Source organism: Barbus barbus, assembly GCF_936440315.1.
Source record: "Barbus barbus genome assembly, chromosome: 23".
NCBI classification, from domain to species: domain Eukaryota; kingdom Metazoa; phylum Chordata; class Actinopteri; order Cypriniformes; family Cyprinidae; genus Barbus; species Barbus barbus.
In genome coordinates this window covers 27,246,358-27,262,239 of record NC_136751.1, presented here as the reverse complement: position 1 = coordinate 27,262,239, position 15,882 = coordinate 27,246,358, and the positions used below count along the sequence as shown (strand labels likewise).

General features: G+C 36.7%; 1 protein-coding gene across 1 annotated transcript; it reads left to right on the top strand.

Moving 5' to 3' along the window:
• The first annotated feature begins 2,033 nt into the window (after nt 1–2,033).
• Nucleotides 2,034–11,785, top strand: LOC306842850 (uncharacterized protein). Its single transcript, XM_079373991.1, has 13 exons — nt 2,034–2,163; nt 2,749–2,942; nt 3,213–3,350; nt 3,455–3,584; nt 3,779–3,959; nt 5,107–5,248; nt 5,590–5,745; nt 5,838–5,893; nt 6,715–6,890; nt 6,981–7,381; nt 9,840–9,936; nt 10,016–10,190; nt 11,282–11,785. The coding sequence occupies exons 1-13, from the start codon at nt 2,038–2,040 to the stop codon at nt 11,434–11,436; spliced, it is 2,127 nt and encodes a 708-aa protein (XP_079230117.1). The 5' UTR covers nt 2,034–2,037; the 3' UTR covers nt 11,437–11,785.
• The last annotated feature ends 4,097 nt before the right edge of the window (nt 11,786–15,882 follow it).

The window sequence follows — 15,882 nt, the reverse complement described above, 5'->3', positions numbered from 1 at the left end:
AGAAATCTACAGAAGGACAAACATCACTGCAGCACTCCACCAATCCAGTCTTTATGGTGGTGTGACTAAACTCAATCCTCTTCTCAGTGAAGACACATAAAAACCAACTTGGAATTTGAAACCTGAAAATGTGCGTCTGCCCCATCCAACCTGACAGAGCCTGAGAGGCGAAGAGGCGAGGAGAAGAATGGTAGATAATTGCCAGATGCTGATGTGCAAAATATGTTGCATCATACCCAAAAAGAGGCTGTAAAGGTGCGCCTGCTGAGTTAAGGGCATGAATACTTATGCAATGTACTTATTTCAGTGTTTTATTTTTAATAAATTTGCAAAGTTGTCACAAATCTGCTTTGTGCTTCGTCATTATGGTGTATGGAGTGTAGATTAATGTGGGAAAAAAGCAGTTTGGCATAAGGCTGCAACATAAAACAAAACAAAAAATATGAAGGGGTATGAATACCTTTGTAAGGCACTTTATATAATCATATACAAAGATGAAATAATATTCAGTCATTTATTATTACATTCACACACACATACTGTAAATGGTAGTGATTTTCTGAATCTGAAATATCAGAAAAACTTAAATATTTGTTATCATGTCTGAGGAATGTGAATTTCCTCTTGATTGGAATGCAGACTGCAAACAAAAATATTTCTAAACTGTATTTTAATGTTGTTGAACAGGAAGAAAAATAATTCAACATGCATTAATTCATTTTTAAAAATACAGATTATATATATATATATAATTATTATTATTATTATAAGATCAAGTGGATGTTAATGATAATGTTTTTACAGCCCAACAGGTTTTTCATCGGGTAAATGCATAGAATGTGTCTGTTTTAAACCTTGTAAGTCATATACAGTCACAGAAGACGTTGAAACTGTCTCCAGGAGTGTGATGTCAAACAACGCTTTGACTGTTTAGACAAACGCAGCAGGAGGCAAATTTGCTGGGGATGTTCTGCATTACACAAAACCCTTTTGTTCACTTCAGCTGTTTCTTATTAATCAATTTGAAAACAAAAATTACTAGCTCTTTGTTAAATTCTCTCACACTCTTTTCCTCTCCACTCTTTCATATGAAATGTGATCAAAGGTGTCCAAAGCTACTGTTTCTATGAGTAAACAAGTCTATTAAAAGGCAATTGGCTCTTTTAAATTCAAAGGCAACTTAACACAATCACCTTATTGTACATTAGGATAATAAATCAGCGCTGACTCGTGAGGTGGAGAAAAGTCAACATTCCCCTTCAACATTATTAACCTCATGTTGCTCAAAGATCGCAACCTACCCCTAAAGGAAAGGCTGATCTAAAAGTGTTTTTACAAACCTGTATGACTTCTTCTTTCTGCCTTTGATCACAAAAAGAGATTTTGGGGAATGTTAGGGTCTGACTGCTTAGGTGTCTGTTTATTTTTATGGAAATATTCACACATGAAATGCAAGACCATTGTCATTCTGCTTAACATCTTTTGCATTCCATGCAAAAAAGAAAGTATATCATTTAAAAATGACATAACGTTGAGTAAACAATGGCCTAATTTTCAGTTTTATCAAATGGTAGTGATTTTCTGAATCTGAAATATCATCAGAAAAACTTTTAAATATTTGGTGTCATGTCTGAGGAATGTGAATTACCTCTTGATTGGAATGCAGACTGCAAAAAAATTATTTCTAAACTGTATTTTAATGTTGTTGAACACTAAGAAAAATAATTCAACATGCATTAATTAATTTTTTTAAATACAGATGATATATATATATATATATATATATATATATATATATATGCATATATATATTTAGACATATATAAAATTGTTTGCATAATAGGAAGTCAATACTAATACAATAAATGGATAAAAATAATCCATGTGTATGTTGCTTTTCAAGGAAGCTGATTCCTGTCATTCATCACATGCATGTATTCAGCTGGTGGAACAACTCAAACAATAACCTGGAAACAGAAAGTATCCACCCATCTCTCAGTATATGGCATTGCTCACCGTGCGATTCCATCAGACACAATGGCACACGGCGCGATGCTGCTGCTGCTGATCAGCTTGGCTCTTGCTCTGGGACCAGCCGTAGGTTTCTATGGGGGTTCCATGACGTTCACGCCTGGAAACAGATTTCCAGATGGATCAGTGGAGGTAAATCCAGTTTGAAATGAAATTTTGCATTGTATTTGTATTATGTTTAGTTGTTTTGCTTGTGCTATTTCTGTGTGTTAGTCATGCAAAGTATGTAAAATTAAGCAATCTAAACTTAGATCATGAATAGTTAATTTCCTGAAGTTTCTCAGCTTGTTGTTGTGCAAAGCAATATTATTCTGTTATTATTAATTGTTATATTATGTATTTATAATATTATAGTGTTTATTCATATTTTACATTTGTGTTGATATGTATATTTCCAGTTTTCCCATTTTTAATTTTAATAGTAAATTTGTTATGTGCTTTCATCATTTTTTTATATATATATATATATATACATTTCAATATAGCTTTAATTTATTCTCAGTTTTAGTCATTATAATTCTTTAATTTAAACTTATTTATTTCAGTTAGATGCCAAGTCAACATTTCTAATTTTCATTTAAGATTTTTTTTAAGTCCAAGACGTAACAAAAATAAACATTTCCTGATAAAAAAAAATAAAAATTCATATAAAACATATAATGTAATTTATGTAAATCATGTGACAACTAGCCCCGGTCTCATCTATGTTTTTGGCAGATGCACTTTTACTACAGAGAGTCCAGTAGGGGTCCCTGTGGTTCTCAGGTTGACTGGATCTGTGAGAGTGGATCATGTGGAATCCTCACTAAAACCGAACCTGTGGTGACAGACAGCGCAGCTGAAAATCTGTGGTGCCAATCAGAGGCTCACATGGCCACCAATGTCACTAGTAATGGCCCATTCATTCTGAGGTCATTCTGATGCTGTTTTTATATAACAGAAGTATTATGCTCTGCCTTAAGTTATTGATAGATGTACATTATAATCACAAAATACACATAATAGATACAAATAAATAAATACAGTCCCAAATTGCACATACTAATGATCTGAAAAAGATGTATATGTTAAAGGATTAAGTCATATTAAGCTCTGTAGTTAATGCATAAAGTGAATTATTCTCATGTTTTTAAAAACATAAAAATAAATGCACATGCATTTTATGAAATATCTCTTATCAGTTCCTCTGGTTGCTGCTGGGAGGATAATGTTCATGGTGTCGGTGGATGGACGCTTCGCACTCATGTTGACGCTGGACGACGATCTGACACTCAGTCTCCAAACAGATCCCCTGTTTCAGCAGCAATTCCAAACATAAGGTGTGCGCTTTTTCAGATGACATGAAAATGTGTTTATACATATATTTTACATTTGCATTTTCATTAACAGACTAATCTTGCTCCATCGTCTTAATAATACACAGGATTCCTCAGAATTGCTTCCAGAGCATTCATTTGCTGGCACATGATCCAGATGACGATGTTGTGAGATGCAGGTTTAATGATGCCAACTGCACAGTTTGCCATCAACATCCAAACATTCATCTTCAAGAGGTAATGTTTTCTAATGCCAAACATTTCAGCTTGAAAAAAAAAACTTCAAACTGGAAGGGCAAATGCTTGAATTAGTTCAAAAATATACATAAAATGTTCAGAAAAATTATGATCCCTGACCCTTTTCACATTTTGACCTTTTAATATATATTTTGGTGCATTAAAATGTGCATGGTTTATTCTGTTTTTTGTAGGAATCGTGCACTTTGCACAGAGAAAATTCTCTGGACGTGGGTGTGCATGTGTTTGAGCTCATGCTGGAGGATTATCCAGTTTCAAACATAACTGTGACTGACGATAGCGGGGTCTCCTCAGTCAGTGACAGCAGTAACCCAACCGCTCTCAGTCAAGTGCCTCTGCAGTTTGCCGTGGAAAGTGAGTGAAAATCACATTATCTGCTTTGAGTCAAACCAATACTCTCCCTCGTGCAATAAAATAACTTAGGAAGCTTATATAGCTTTTCAGAAGAAATTTGAAGAAATTCCCAAAAAAATGTATTCAAAAGTATAAAAACATTAAAAGCAATATATTTTAACAATTCTTTTAACATACAAAGTCTCACAAATGAATTGAAACAGAAGTATCAGTTTTGAAAAGTACACTAAAAATTTGGTGTAGAAACAACTTTCATTCATAAATTGCTAGTACTATATAATTTACAAACAATTACAAAGAAATGGCAAGTTACACATTGTTTTAAATGTGAAATTTTGAAAAACTGAATTAGAATTATCTTGTAAAATACTAGTTAGTTTTATTTCCAACTTTGAAAAAAAATTATAATTTTACAGCGTAAGAAATATTCAGAGCAATAAACTGTTTTATAATAATTCTAATGCAGTAATCACAAACAACTGGAAAAGTCATGGAAATATATATATATTTATATTTATAGAAGGTGTCAAATATATAATCAGTTAATAAGTTTCTTTAAATCCAAAGAAAGAAAAATGGAAATCAAAAGTGCATGGGAAAGAGTGTAAACTAGATCTACAGTATAATACCACTGATATTCAAGACATCGATCACCCCCATAACAAAAATAGACATTCATTTGTGTTTAATTGACCTGAACGACCAGTTTTTGTCATTTGAGAGAATGTAAAAGCCAAAACAATGCAAGACATGTCAAAAGAAAAATTGTGGATGAACAGGTTCTGTGGTGAATGATTAGAACATGCAATTGAAAGTAGAAGTGAACTTATGCTCCACTTACAATAAGTGTTTCAAAGTATTGCCACAGATTACACTCAAAAGGGGCTTATACAGAAGAAGCATTTTTGGGTTCCCCAAATAACTTTTCAATGAACAGTTCTTAAAAGAACCATTTTCCCCAGCTTTTTCTACTATAAAAAACCTTTTGTTCACTGAAAAGCTTTTGTGGATGTTAAAGGTTCTTCATGGAGCCACAGATACCAATAAAATAGCATTTAGTTTTATGAGTGTATGAGATGCTTTTATAGTGCTGATACTGTGTTTGTGCATTTCTGTGTATTTAAACACGATCTACACCATCTTGCAGTTCTTCCACCGTCTCAGGGTTGTGTCCCAGGCGTGAACAAACCAAGTTTCTTGACACCAACGCCTCTGCATGGAGACGTGCATCATGCTGCTGTGGGAGAGGCGCACGAGATCACCCTCCGAGCACAGATCTCAGACAGCAGGTCTGAAAAATGTTTTGTATTTCTCACACAAAACTAGAATAACAATATTTCTCTTATATAGCTATTTGTTAAACCAACATTTTGCAATCTGCAGATTCCAGATTTGATTGAATTTTGCATACTGGTGGCAGTCATAATAGATTTTTAATCAGTTATCATTTGATTTCCAAGTGACGTGATTTTGATGAGAAGATGAATTGAACTGAATTCCTTTTTTATCAGTAGGAAAGAATAACCTGACATGCTCAAATGCCAATGTTTGCCGAAGCAGGTTGTTCATGTGTCTGCCGATCGAGTTACAGTAATGTTATCTGATCTTTCTTTTCCTCCTGTCTGTGTAGCATCTATGACTTCCAGGTCAGTGGCCCCTCTAATATGTCAAAGACCCTGACAAGTGAGAGTAATGGGGTTTTGGTGGCAACACTGACCTGGACTCCACAGGAGACGGATCTGTATCGTCGTGTACCTGTGTGTTTCGCAGCAGACACACTTCACAGGTAAAATGGGGTCTGTATTTAAATTGATCACTGATTATTTATGTTCTCTGTATAGTTTCTTATGAGTTCTTGTCTGTCTTTTTCTTTATCAGTCAATCAGAAATGAGGTGCATCATTGTGGCTGTGGCAAAAGCAAGGATTCTTTCAGGTAAAAACAATAGCAGGAACTACTTTTATGTAAATATTTGAATACAGATGCGAATGCATAGAAAATACCGGATTTGTTTGCGAACGAATGCACTTTTCGAAGTACCCAATGATTTATTTCATTCACTCAAATTTCTTCTATTTGAAGGACATGACTGCCAAATGTTCGAAGGGACACCTGTTGTGAGAACGTTAAAGTCATAATTTCTTTAGGCTGCTTTGTTATAATTTGTGAAGAAAACAGTGCTTTAACCTTCTTAATAGAGTACTTTAACGAATTTTGTGACACGCATATGTAGCCTAATAAAATTCAAAATTACTGGTTGTCAACATCTCAACGGCTGTAAACTATTTTAATGGATCAGTTGAGTGAATGATTCTATAACCTGCTCACAAAAATTAAACCAAAATTTTTATTTATCGCCACCTACTGACATAACGATGTAACTTACAGAAAGAGCCACTGAACATTTCAGTGAACAGCCCTTTTTGGTGAGTGACTGCAGATAAATCAAATTTCTACCACTAAAAACAAAGTTCTGGCTGTACCAAACAAACCTCAGTACTCAAGCGAGTTTCCGTTAAATTGATTAAACCTGGTGTGATATGGTTAGATAAACAGTCAAACACTAATGTCCACTAGAATGCAGTGAGTCGGTCAGTCACTGTGCAAATCTTTAACGCTTAGGTAGAAACATCTGCATTCATATAATTGTGTAAAATTTAATGCCTTGATCTTTTGTGTGTGTGTGTGTGTGATTTAAATACAGCTTACATAAAAAAATACACCAGGGACTAATTGAATGAATCATATCTTTCAAGGTGAAGCAAAAGTCATTTGTGATGATAACAGTATCAGCATTGTAGTCAGTAAAGCCTCCATGGATGGCATTGACCAGAACTGGCTCCAACTGCGAGACCCCACCTGCTCCCTTACCTCCAATGACACCCACATCCTGGGCACAATGTCCCTCAACACCTGTGGCACTACCATGGATGTATGCCAACTAATATGTTAAATATTTGAGTGTTGCATTACATTCTCTTTATTTTTTCTCTCTTTTTTCTTTGTTTTCAACACCAATCAGGACTCTGGAGATTCCATTGTCTTCAAAAATGAGATCAACTCCTTTGAGAACTCGAATGCTGTTATCACCAGACGCAATCAAGTTAAATTTGGCTTCTCCTGCCAGTATCCCAAAATGGCCATTGTCTCCAACCGCTACGTCAACCATAAATCTGACTACATCTTCACTGAATCCAGCTTTGGCACGTTTGGTTACTCGTTTGAAGTTTTCACCGACAGCAGCTTCAACAGTCAGGTAGATCCCAGCCTGTATCCAGTGCAGGTTGAGTTGATGGAGCAGATCTACATGGGCATTGAAGCTCATACTGCTCTACCAGAGGTCACTCTCTTCGTTGAGTCCTGCAGAGCCACTCCTGAAGACAATCCATTCAGTGCTGTCTTTTATGACATCATCAAAGATGGGTAAGACTTTATCATGAACCAGATTTGGACAATTTTAGAAGAAGAGAATAGGATGTTGCCCATTTTATGGTCCTCCAGCCATACGTATGAGCAATAGAATGCATTAATGATAGCATAAGTAGGCCTTTAATGAGTCCCAGAAGTCTATTCATTATATTCCAAGCTTATCATTGGTAATGCTTAAAACACTGCAGGAACTTTGCAAAATTATACGTTTGCTAGATTAAGCTTTTGGGCTACTAACGAAAAGGTTTCAGGTTCAAGCCCTTGTAAAAAGTAGGTGGCCTCCTTTAAATACACGCTCAGCCTTCAAGGCTTTGTTGAACCTCACAATGGCTTTTCTCAGAACCATTTATCATTACTGTGGCTGCTTGTGTGGTTTAGTAATGCGAAAAACAAATGTGAAGCTAAAGACTGATGATTGTATTTGTGCACCTGAAGCTTTTTTCAGTGCTAAACACACTTGTCTACTGTATTACTTAATCTGCTGAGAGATCTCAAAATAGTCATTAATACTTTTATTCAGGCAGGACGCATGAAATTGCTCAAAAGTGTCACTAGAGACATTCAGAATGTAACAAATGATTCTATTTCAAATAAATGCTGTTTTTTAAACTCTCTATTCATCAAAAAATCCTGAAAAAATATGATTTTTCTACAAAAAGATGAAGCAGCACAACCGTTTTCAAAATTGATAATAATAAATGATTCTTGAGCAGCAAATCAGTATATTAGAATGATTTCAGAAGGATCATGTGGCACTGAAGACTGGAGTAATGATGCTGAAAATTCAGCTTTGCATCACAGAAATAAATTATATTTGAAAACATTTTCAAATAGAAAACGTCTCGGGTTACTCGCATAACCCTTGTTCTCTGAATAGGGAACGAGACGCTGCGTAAGCTAATACGCTTTGGGGAACGTCCCTGGGCGTGCCGATTGTCTGAAGCCCTTATAGAATCACAGCAATTCATTGGCTGATGGCGTGGATGCCGTCTTCGACGTTCTTACGTCGCCATCTGCTCATCAGTTTTCTCTGCCGAAAAGGCCCCTGTCGGCAGCGTGAGGAGCTTGGCAGCAAACGCAGCGTCTCGTTCCCTATTCAGAGAACAAGGGTTACGCGAGTACCCCGAGACGTTCTCTTTCATAGGTTCACTCAACGCTGCATAATCTAAGACGCTTTGGGAACGATATACTGTACCAAACACGGCAAGCTAAAAACGCTGCCCTATCTGGCCCGTTTACGAACCAGACAGCATACATGGCTGGTTCAAGCAGATTAAATCTGGGAACCCGGAGCCATGTCAAGATCCAAGTTATAGAACCTGATAAAAGTGTGCGGAGAGGACCATCCTGCTGCTACACAAATATCCTCACGGGGAACGCTCTAAAAAGAGCTTGAGAGGAAGCCACACTTCTAGTAGAATGCGCCCAAACGCTGAGAGGTGAAGAAAGACCACGCACCTCATAAGCCAGTGAAATAGCGCCCCACACCCAGTGAGAAATGCTGTGCTTCGATGTGGCAAGCCCACGGCGGCCAGCACCAAAACATACCAACAACTGGGGAGATTTCCTCCAATGGCTGGAGCGGTCCACATAGATCTTCAAAGCTCGGACAGGACAGAGCATGTGAAGCCTTTCATCCTCACCTGAAGCAAAGGGAGGAGGATGGAAAGAGTGAAGTGTGACCACCTGAGAGCGGAACGATGCGGATAAAACCTTGGGAACATAGTCAGGCCTAGGCCGTAAGGTCACCTTGACTAGACCCGGGGCGAAGTCCATACACATCTCACTGACAAAGAGAGCTTGCAAGTACCCAACTCTTTTTTAAAGACGTTAGCACAAACAAAAGATTAACCTTGAGAGTCAGAATGCGTTCTGGAGCTGACTCTAAGGGCTCAAATGGGGCTACCATTAGACCCTCAAGGATGACAGATAAGTCCCAAGAAGGAACTCCAATGGGGCGTACTGGTCTCAGACGCCGGACACCACGCATAAACGCAGAGACCATCCGATGTCTCCCCAGGGGAATCTCATCCAGCTCTCTTTCTCTTTCTCTCAGAGCTTGTGAAAATGTCGGCTACACAAATACTCAAATATTCGTTCAACTTAACATCCAGAATAGCAGGCTTTAAACATGATTGTGTTTAAATAAGATGAACTAATGCTAAACCAAAGCACCACATGTGACAAAAACTTTGGGTATTTTTTATTAGCGTTATAAAACATTAACCGTTAAAACAAAAGCACAAATAGCTGCACCTCAGTTTTTAAAAGTAAATAACTTATATTTTTGAGCAAATAATTGCAGCCTTGGTGAGCAAAGACTATTCAGTAGTGTACATGGACTATTCACAGTTCAAGGCACAATGATTGTGTCACATTTTAATGCACAATTCCAAATTTCCTGATATAGACAATAATAATGTCATTCGGTTCCTCGATTGTGTTATTTCAGGTGTGTTATGGATGATACAGTCATGGTTTACCCAAGTGCCTCCACAAAGTATGACTTTCAGATCCAAGCTTTCAAGTTCACAGGAGGCTTCGATGAGGTACAACACATTTGCATAACAATTGTGTTTGTGTTTAGCAGGAACATTTCACTTTAATACTCTAAAATCATATTGACAGGTGTACATCAGCTGCTCCGTGATCCTGTGTGCAAGAGACAGCTTAAACTCAAGATGTGCCCAAGGCTGCCTAGGCCAAGCCGCACGCAGACGTAGGCGAGATGCGAGCCAAGAAACTGCCAGGCACTACATCAGCCAGGGTCCCTTGCGAGTGGCGAGACAGACTCATAATGCTGGTATATGAATATGTTTTAACCGAATAGTTCATTGAAAGTATGATCAATTTATTCTCATTTGTTGGCAGAATTATTCTTTTAAACAGTGAATGTGATTTGATTTCGGTAACACTTTGATTTCATTATTAACATTAGTTCATGCATTAACTAACAATGAGGAATATATTTCTTGTGGTATTTTTTCATCTCTGTTAATATTTGTTAAAGGAATAGTCCACCCAATAATTTGCAGAAAATGTAACCATGCTCAGGCCATCTAAGATGTGAGCTGTTTCTTCATAGGAGCAGATTTGGAGAAATTTAGCCTTGCATCACTATAATGGATCCTCTGCAGTGAATGGGTGCCGTCAGAATGAGAGTCCAAACAGCTGATAAAAACATCACAATAATCCACAAGCTACCCACACCACTCCAGTCCATCAGTTAACATCTTGTGAAGTGAAAAGCTTCATGTTTGTAAGAAACAAATCCACCATCCACTTTGTTTTAACTTTAAAACCATTGCTTCTGGCCAAAAAAGTCCCCTGTCGCCCTCTCGCATCAAAATCCACCAACATATTTGTTTAGAGCTGTTTCGGACAGTTTTCACTTATACACGGTGCTTGATCTGTTCATATTTCTCTCCTGATTCGGATGAGTCGACTTTTTTCAAGAAAGAAATATTATAGATAAAGGACTTTTAGCCGGAAACAATTTGAAGCTATTGTAATGATGGATTTGTTTCTTACTAAAATGCAGCTTTTCACTTCTCAAAATGTTAACTGATGGACTGGAGTTATGTGGATCACTTGTGGATTGTTGTGATGTATTTATCAGCTATTTGTACTCTTTCTGACGGCACCCATTCACTGCAGAGGATCCATTGGTGAGCAAATGATATAATGCTAAATTTCTCCAAATCTGTTCTAATGAAGAAATAAACTCATCTACATTGTGGATGGACTGAGGATGGGTAAATGTTTAGCTAAATTTCATTTTTGGGTGAACTATTCCTTTAACTAATGTTCATGAATGGAACCTTATTGTAAAGTGTTGCCATGATTTCTATGTCATGGTCTTTGATGTAATTCTGTTGCTCTTTCATTTTGTAGCCTCAAAGGACGGTGGATTTCTACACATGAGCACAAGCACCGGGGTCTTTGTAGGACTCTTTGTTGTCTCCATTGTGGTGGTGGTGGGAATACTGATATATAATTCCAGAAGAACAAGACCTATTGACCGCATGCATCTACTGTCCACTTTCTGAGATCCTTTAGTGACCGGTTTGAGTAGACGCACAAAGAACTACATCCTTTCAGACTATGAATTGCAGTTAAAGTCTTTTCAGTTTCTCATACATGAGCAGTAAATGAAAAGTTTTTTAAGTAAATGGTATAAACGCACAACAATGACCTTTGGAGTGGCTGGTATTATCCTAATTCTTTCATTATTTTTTTTTCCACTTTTTTCCTTCTTCACTTTCACTTATCGGGGTATATAATTATAGAAAGCATGAACTCAGTCTTACTGAGAATGAGATGGCATTCCAGAGCTGTTGGAAGAACAAACATTTATTAATGAATGTTGGTTTTAAAATAAAATGTACATTAAGTATTTATTGTGTTGGTGTGTGGTCATTTGCAAAAATACCCTCCTTGGTCAATTTTGTGTGCAGAAAGGGTTTATTCAAGCATTATTGTATGTACTGCTTTACTTTAGTCATTATAAGAAATAAAGTATTGGTATCAGTAGAGAAGCAGTTCACATATAAAACTAACAGATTCCGATTCAGACTAAGATTGATGAGGTTAAAGTGTTTTGTTTTTTTTCAGTCACATACTTTCCCCTCTTGATATAAATCACGTGTCAGATGCTTTTAATATTCTTGCATAACATTAAAAGATTATATTTCATGGGACTTGCCGGCCTATATGAAAGTACATCTTCATAAATTCAGCCCTGTTAAATTCTCACACTGCCTAATGATTTTATGGAAACAATGCATACATACACACACATACATATATATATATATATATATATATATATATACATATATATATATATATATATATACATATATATATATATATATATATACATATATATATATATATATATATACATATATATATATATATATATATATATATATATATATATATATATATATATATTGTGACGAGTCGGCTGCCTCCCCCCTGTCCATCATCACCACCCCGTCCCGTGTTCGCCGCCCTTCACCAGGCTCCCGACGGGAGTGGGTGTGTGAGAGAGGAGGGGCGCTGAACACCTAGGGCTGGCGGCGTGTGATGAGGCGCACCTGATGTGAATAGAGCCTCATCACCGCCGCCGTTTAAACGCCGAGCGCGCCTCTCCTCGGGAGACCGGTCTCTTCCCCGTGCATGCACGCTGGTGTCCTCATGGGTCCAGGAAGGGAGCGTCGAGGAGGACTGCCGCACCCGTTAGGCGGCTGACGGGCCAGGATGCCGGGCCGCCGAATCCCCCAGAAGCGCCGGGAACCCAGGAGATGGACGAAGCCGCGCAAGAGACGCCGCCGCCACTCGCTCCCGGCCCCGAGAGGGGAGCGCGTGCGGCCTCCGGACTCCGCCCCTTCCTGGACCTTTCCCTGACGAACACTACCCTCCTTCACTAGCCCCGCGGCACAACGAGGACACCAGATTCCCCGTTTATTTGGACACTTTTCCCCTTTGGACACTTTTGTACATTTTATTGTTTAATAAAAACCTCTCCTAGGCTTGACGCCACACCCACTGTGTCTGTCGTTGGCTCCTCCCGCCACAATATGTAGATACAACTTATACAACTTTAGTAATAAAAATACTAAAACTTTATCTAAAATTATAATGAAAACAGAAAATATTTTTAAAAAAAACTATTCCAAAATATTAATAAAAACTGTAATAGAATTTAAATTATACTAAAATAAAATAAACCAATTGACAATAGTAAAAAACAATAATATTTAATCTAGGTCAATTTAATTTAGAAAAAAGGGCACATTATAATAAAATGACTTTAGTTTGAATAATGATATATGATATATATTATGTATAAAATGCAACGAAAATCTACCAAGTTAATCTACATGATAACGATAAATTATCATCATCTCAAAAATACTGAAGCATTTCCAGTCACCATTAGTCATCATGACTGTGTTTTTTTTTATATTATTATTATTATTTATTTTTTTATGTAGAAGGTTATAAAAGAAAAATCAAAACTAGGCCAACATTAATTATTCTTAGCAGCAAACCTGCTTATAAGCTTAGTGAGGAAATGCTCTAATAATAATAAGTAATCTCAAAAATGATCTTGCATTCATGTCACCTACATCAGATGATTTACGGGAAAGCAAAACTTCCTGATGCAAAAAAAAAAAAGAGTTGCAGGGCAGGAAGTGCATGCTTATTTTTATAAGTAAGACTTCAGAAAAATTACATGTCCTTAAGATGAGTTTCACTTTTTTCATACAGATCCACTTTATCTCAGCAGATTAGAGAACACAATTTTAAATGTCAGATAAAGTCATAAAATGATTGACTGCAATATGCAAAATTACACAAGCATTATAATGATCTGCTAGTGAAAGTAGAAGGGAAACATATGTCTTAATGTAAATTAAATAGATTCTAATGGTATCTGCAAGATTATTTAAATATAACAATTCTAAAATACTTTTTTGTGTCATTTATAATTACATTTTCATTGACTGTCTGTCTACACATTCCAGTTCAAACTGTTTTTCCAATTATTTTATAATGAATTCAGTTGACATTTCACTGATAAACTGTTGTTAGTTAATACACAGCGAGACATGCATTTACAAATAAATACATTTGATAAAAACATTTTGTTGTTGTTGTTGTTAGTTGATTTATGAGGAAGAAAACCAACTGTCACTGTTGCCGTAAAGGGCAACATCATTTATCTTTAGTCAGGTGTTTTGAGATAATTATATGTAATTAAACAAGTACATTTATGAATTACTGAAAATGCTCATAATAAACCTGCTCATTCAGTATAATTTATAAGCTATTTTCCTCATGGAGACCAAAAATGACCCCATGAGGTAAAAATGTCTGGTATTACTATTTTTGTGGGGGCATTTGATCCCTATAATGTACAGAATATCAGGTACACACACACACACACAAAACTGGGTATTTTTTAATACATATAAAAACATCTGCAAAAACATTCGAAAACACAGTTTCATGTTTCAGTGGTTCATTTGATGTGGCTAGAAGATAGGTGTGATTTGTTGTCATTCACCTGTCATTTGGTAGTTTGTCTGAAAACAATCCAGGATATCAAAAGTGTTTTTTGAGAGAAGTGTGAGCACATGATTGAGTATCATCTAACATGAAAAGGAAAGGAAAAACAGCAGAACAAACTCATGAGTGAGAAGTGATCTGCCATGAACCCTTAGGCATTTAATTAAGCGTGGCATGAGCAATAAACAGATTTCATGCACACAGATTACACGTAAACTAGTCTTATTTTTGTAACATTGAGACATTATTATAGTTTTTGTACATATTTTTCCTGTTTTCACTGAAATTATTGGGTGCAGAAACTATTTTTACTTGGAAATTGCTATACTAAACTTCAGAAATAGTTACAAAAAATAGCAAGTAACATTTAATTAAGCATGAAATTTTGAAGTAGAAAGACTGATATTGTAACGGAGTGACAGAAGCGTGAGGCGTGCGGATCCATCTGCAAAGCTTTATTAAAAGGCATGGTCATAAACCAGCATTGGTCGATACACAACAAACAGACATAGACGTGCCAAGACAAAGAGTATTCCTTGGACAAGCGTGGGTCTTCGATCGGCGAACAGTATCCAACAGGGCAAGGCAAAGAGAGATAATCCAGGTAAACGAGCAATAATCCAGGCAGGGGCAAACACAATCCGAAACAGCAGGGCAAAGGGTTAAACCAAGATACACAGGCTAGAATCAAAACAGGCAAGGCAAGGCAAGACTATGACTATGACTATGACTATGACTATGACTAGGACTAGGACTAGGACTAGGACTAGGACTAGGACTATGACTATGACTATGACTATGACTAGGACTAGGACTAGGACTATGACTAGGACTATGACTAGGACTATGAAAACTACGAAAGGTAAGGTAAGGTAGCTATCAGCTAGGGTAGCGATAAGTGCATACAATACTCGGCAATGACAGAGAGGATGTCCAATGCTTATAAAGCCTGTCTGTTGAGATCAGCTGTGTAATCAGTGCAATGTGTGATTGGTGACAGCTGTAATCAGTGCAATGTGTGATTGGTGACAGCTGTGATCAGTGCAATGGATGATGGGAAATGCAGTCCAGGGGTAACATGCAATAGTAGTGTAGTGCAAGAGTCAATGTGGTGAGCGAGTGACCTCTGGTGGTGAGTAAATGGTTCATAGACCGGATTTGTGACAGATATTAGTATGTTCTTGTAAAATCTACTTCAGTCGTCATACTCTTAAGTAACTCTTAACTTAGGAAAAAATTTACAGTGTAGTTCTATTTCATTTTTTTGTTATTTCAGAGCAAACTGTAGTTACACTAAATGAAAATAAGAAATGTTTATAGGCAACTAAATAAAATAGTATAACTAAATCATTCTAATATGCTTATTTGCTGTTCAAGAAACTTTTTATTATTATGTTAAAAACAGCTGAGTA

What these genes read in the sequence shown, in the direction of transcription:
- LOC306842850 (XM_079373991.1), top strand. Translation starts at nt 2,038, where the DNA reads ATGGCACACGGCGCGATGCTGCTGCTGCTGATCAGCTTGGCTCTTGCT. An exon ending in CCTGTGGCACTACCATGGAT is followed by an intron (nt 6,891 to 6,980) that starts GTATGCCAACTA and finishes AACACCAATCAG; the next exon opens with GACTCTGGAGATTCCATTGT. An exon ending in TATGACATCATCAAAGATGG is followed by an intron (nt 7,382 to 9,839) that starts GTAAGACTTTAT and finishes GTGTTATTTCAG; the next exon opens with GTGTGTTATGGATGATACAG.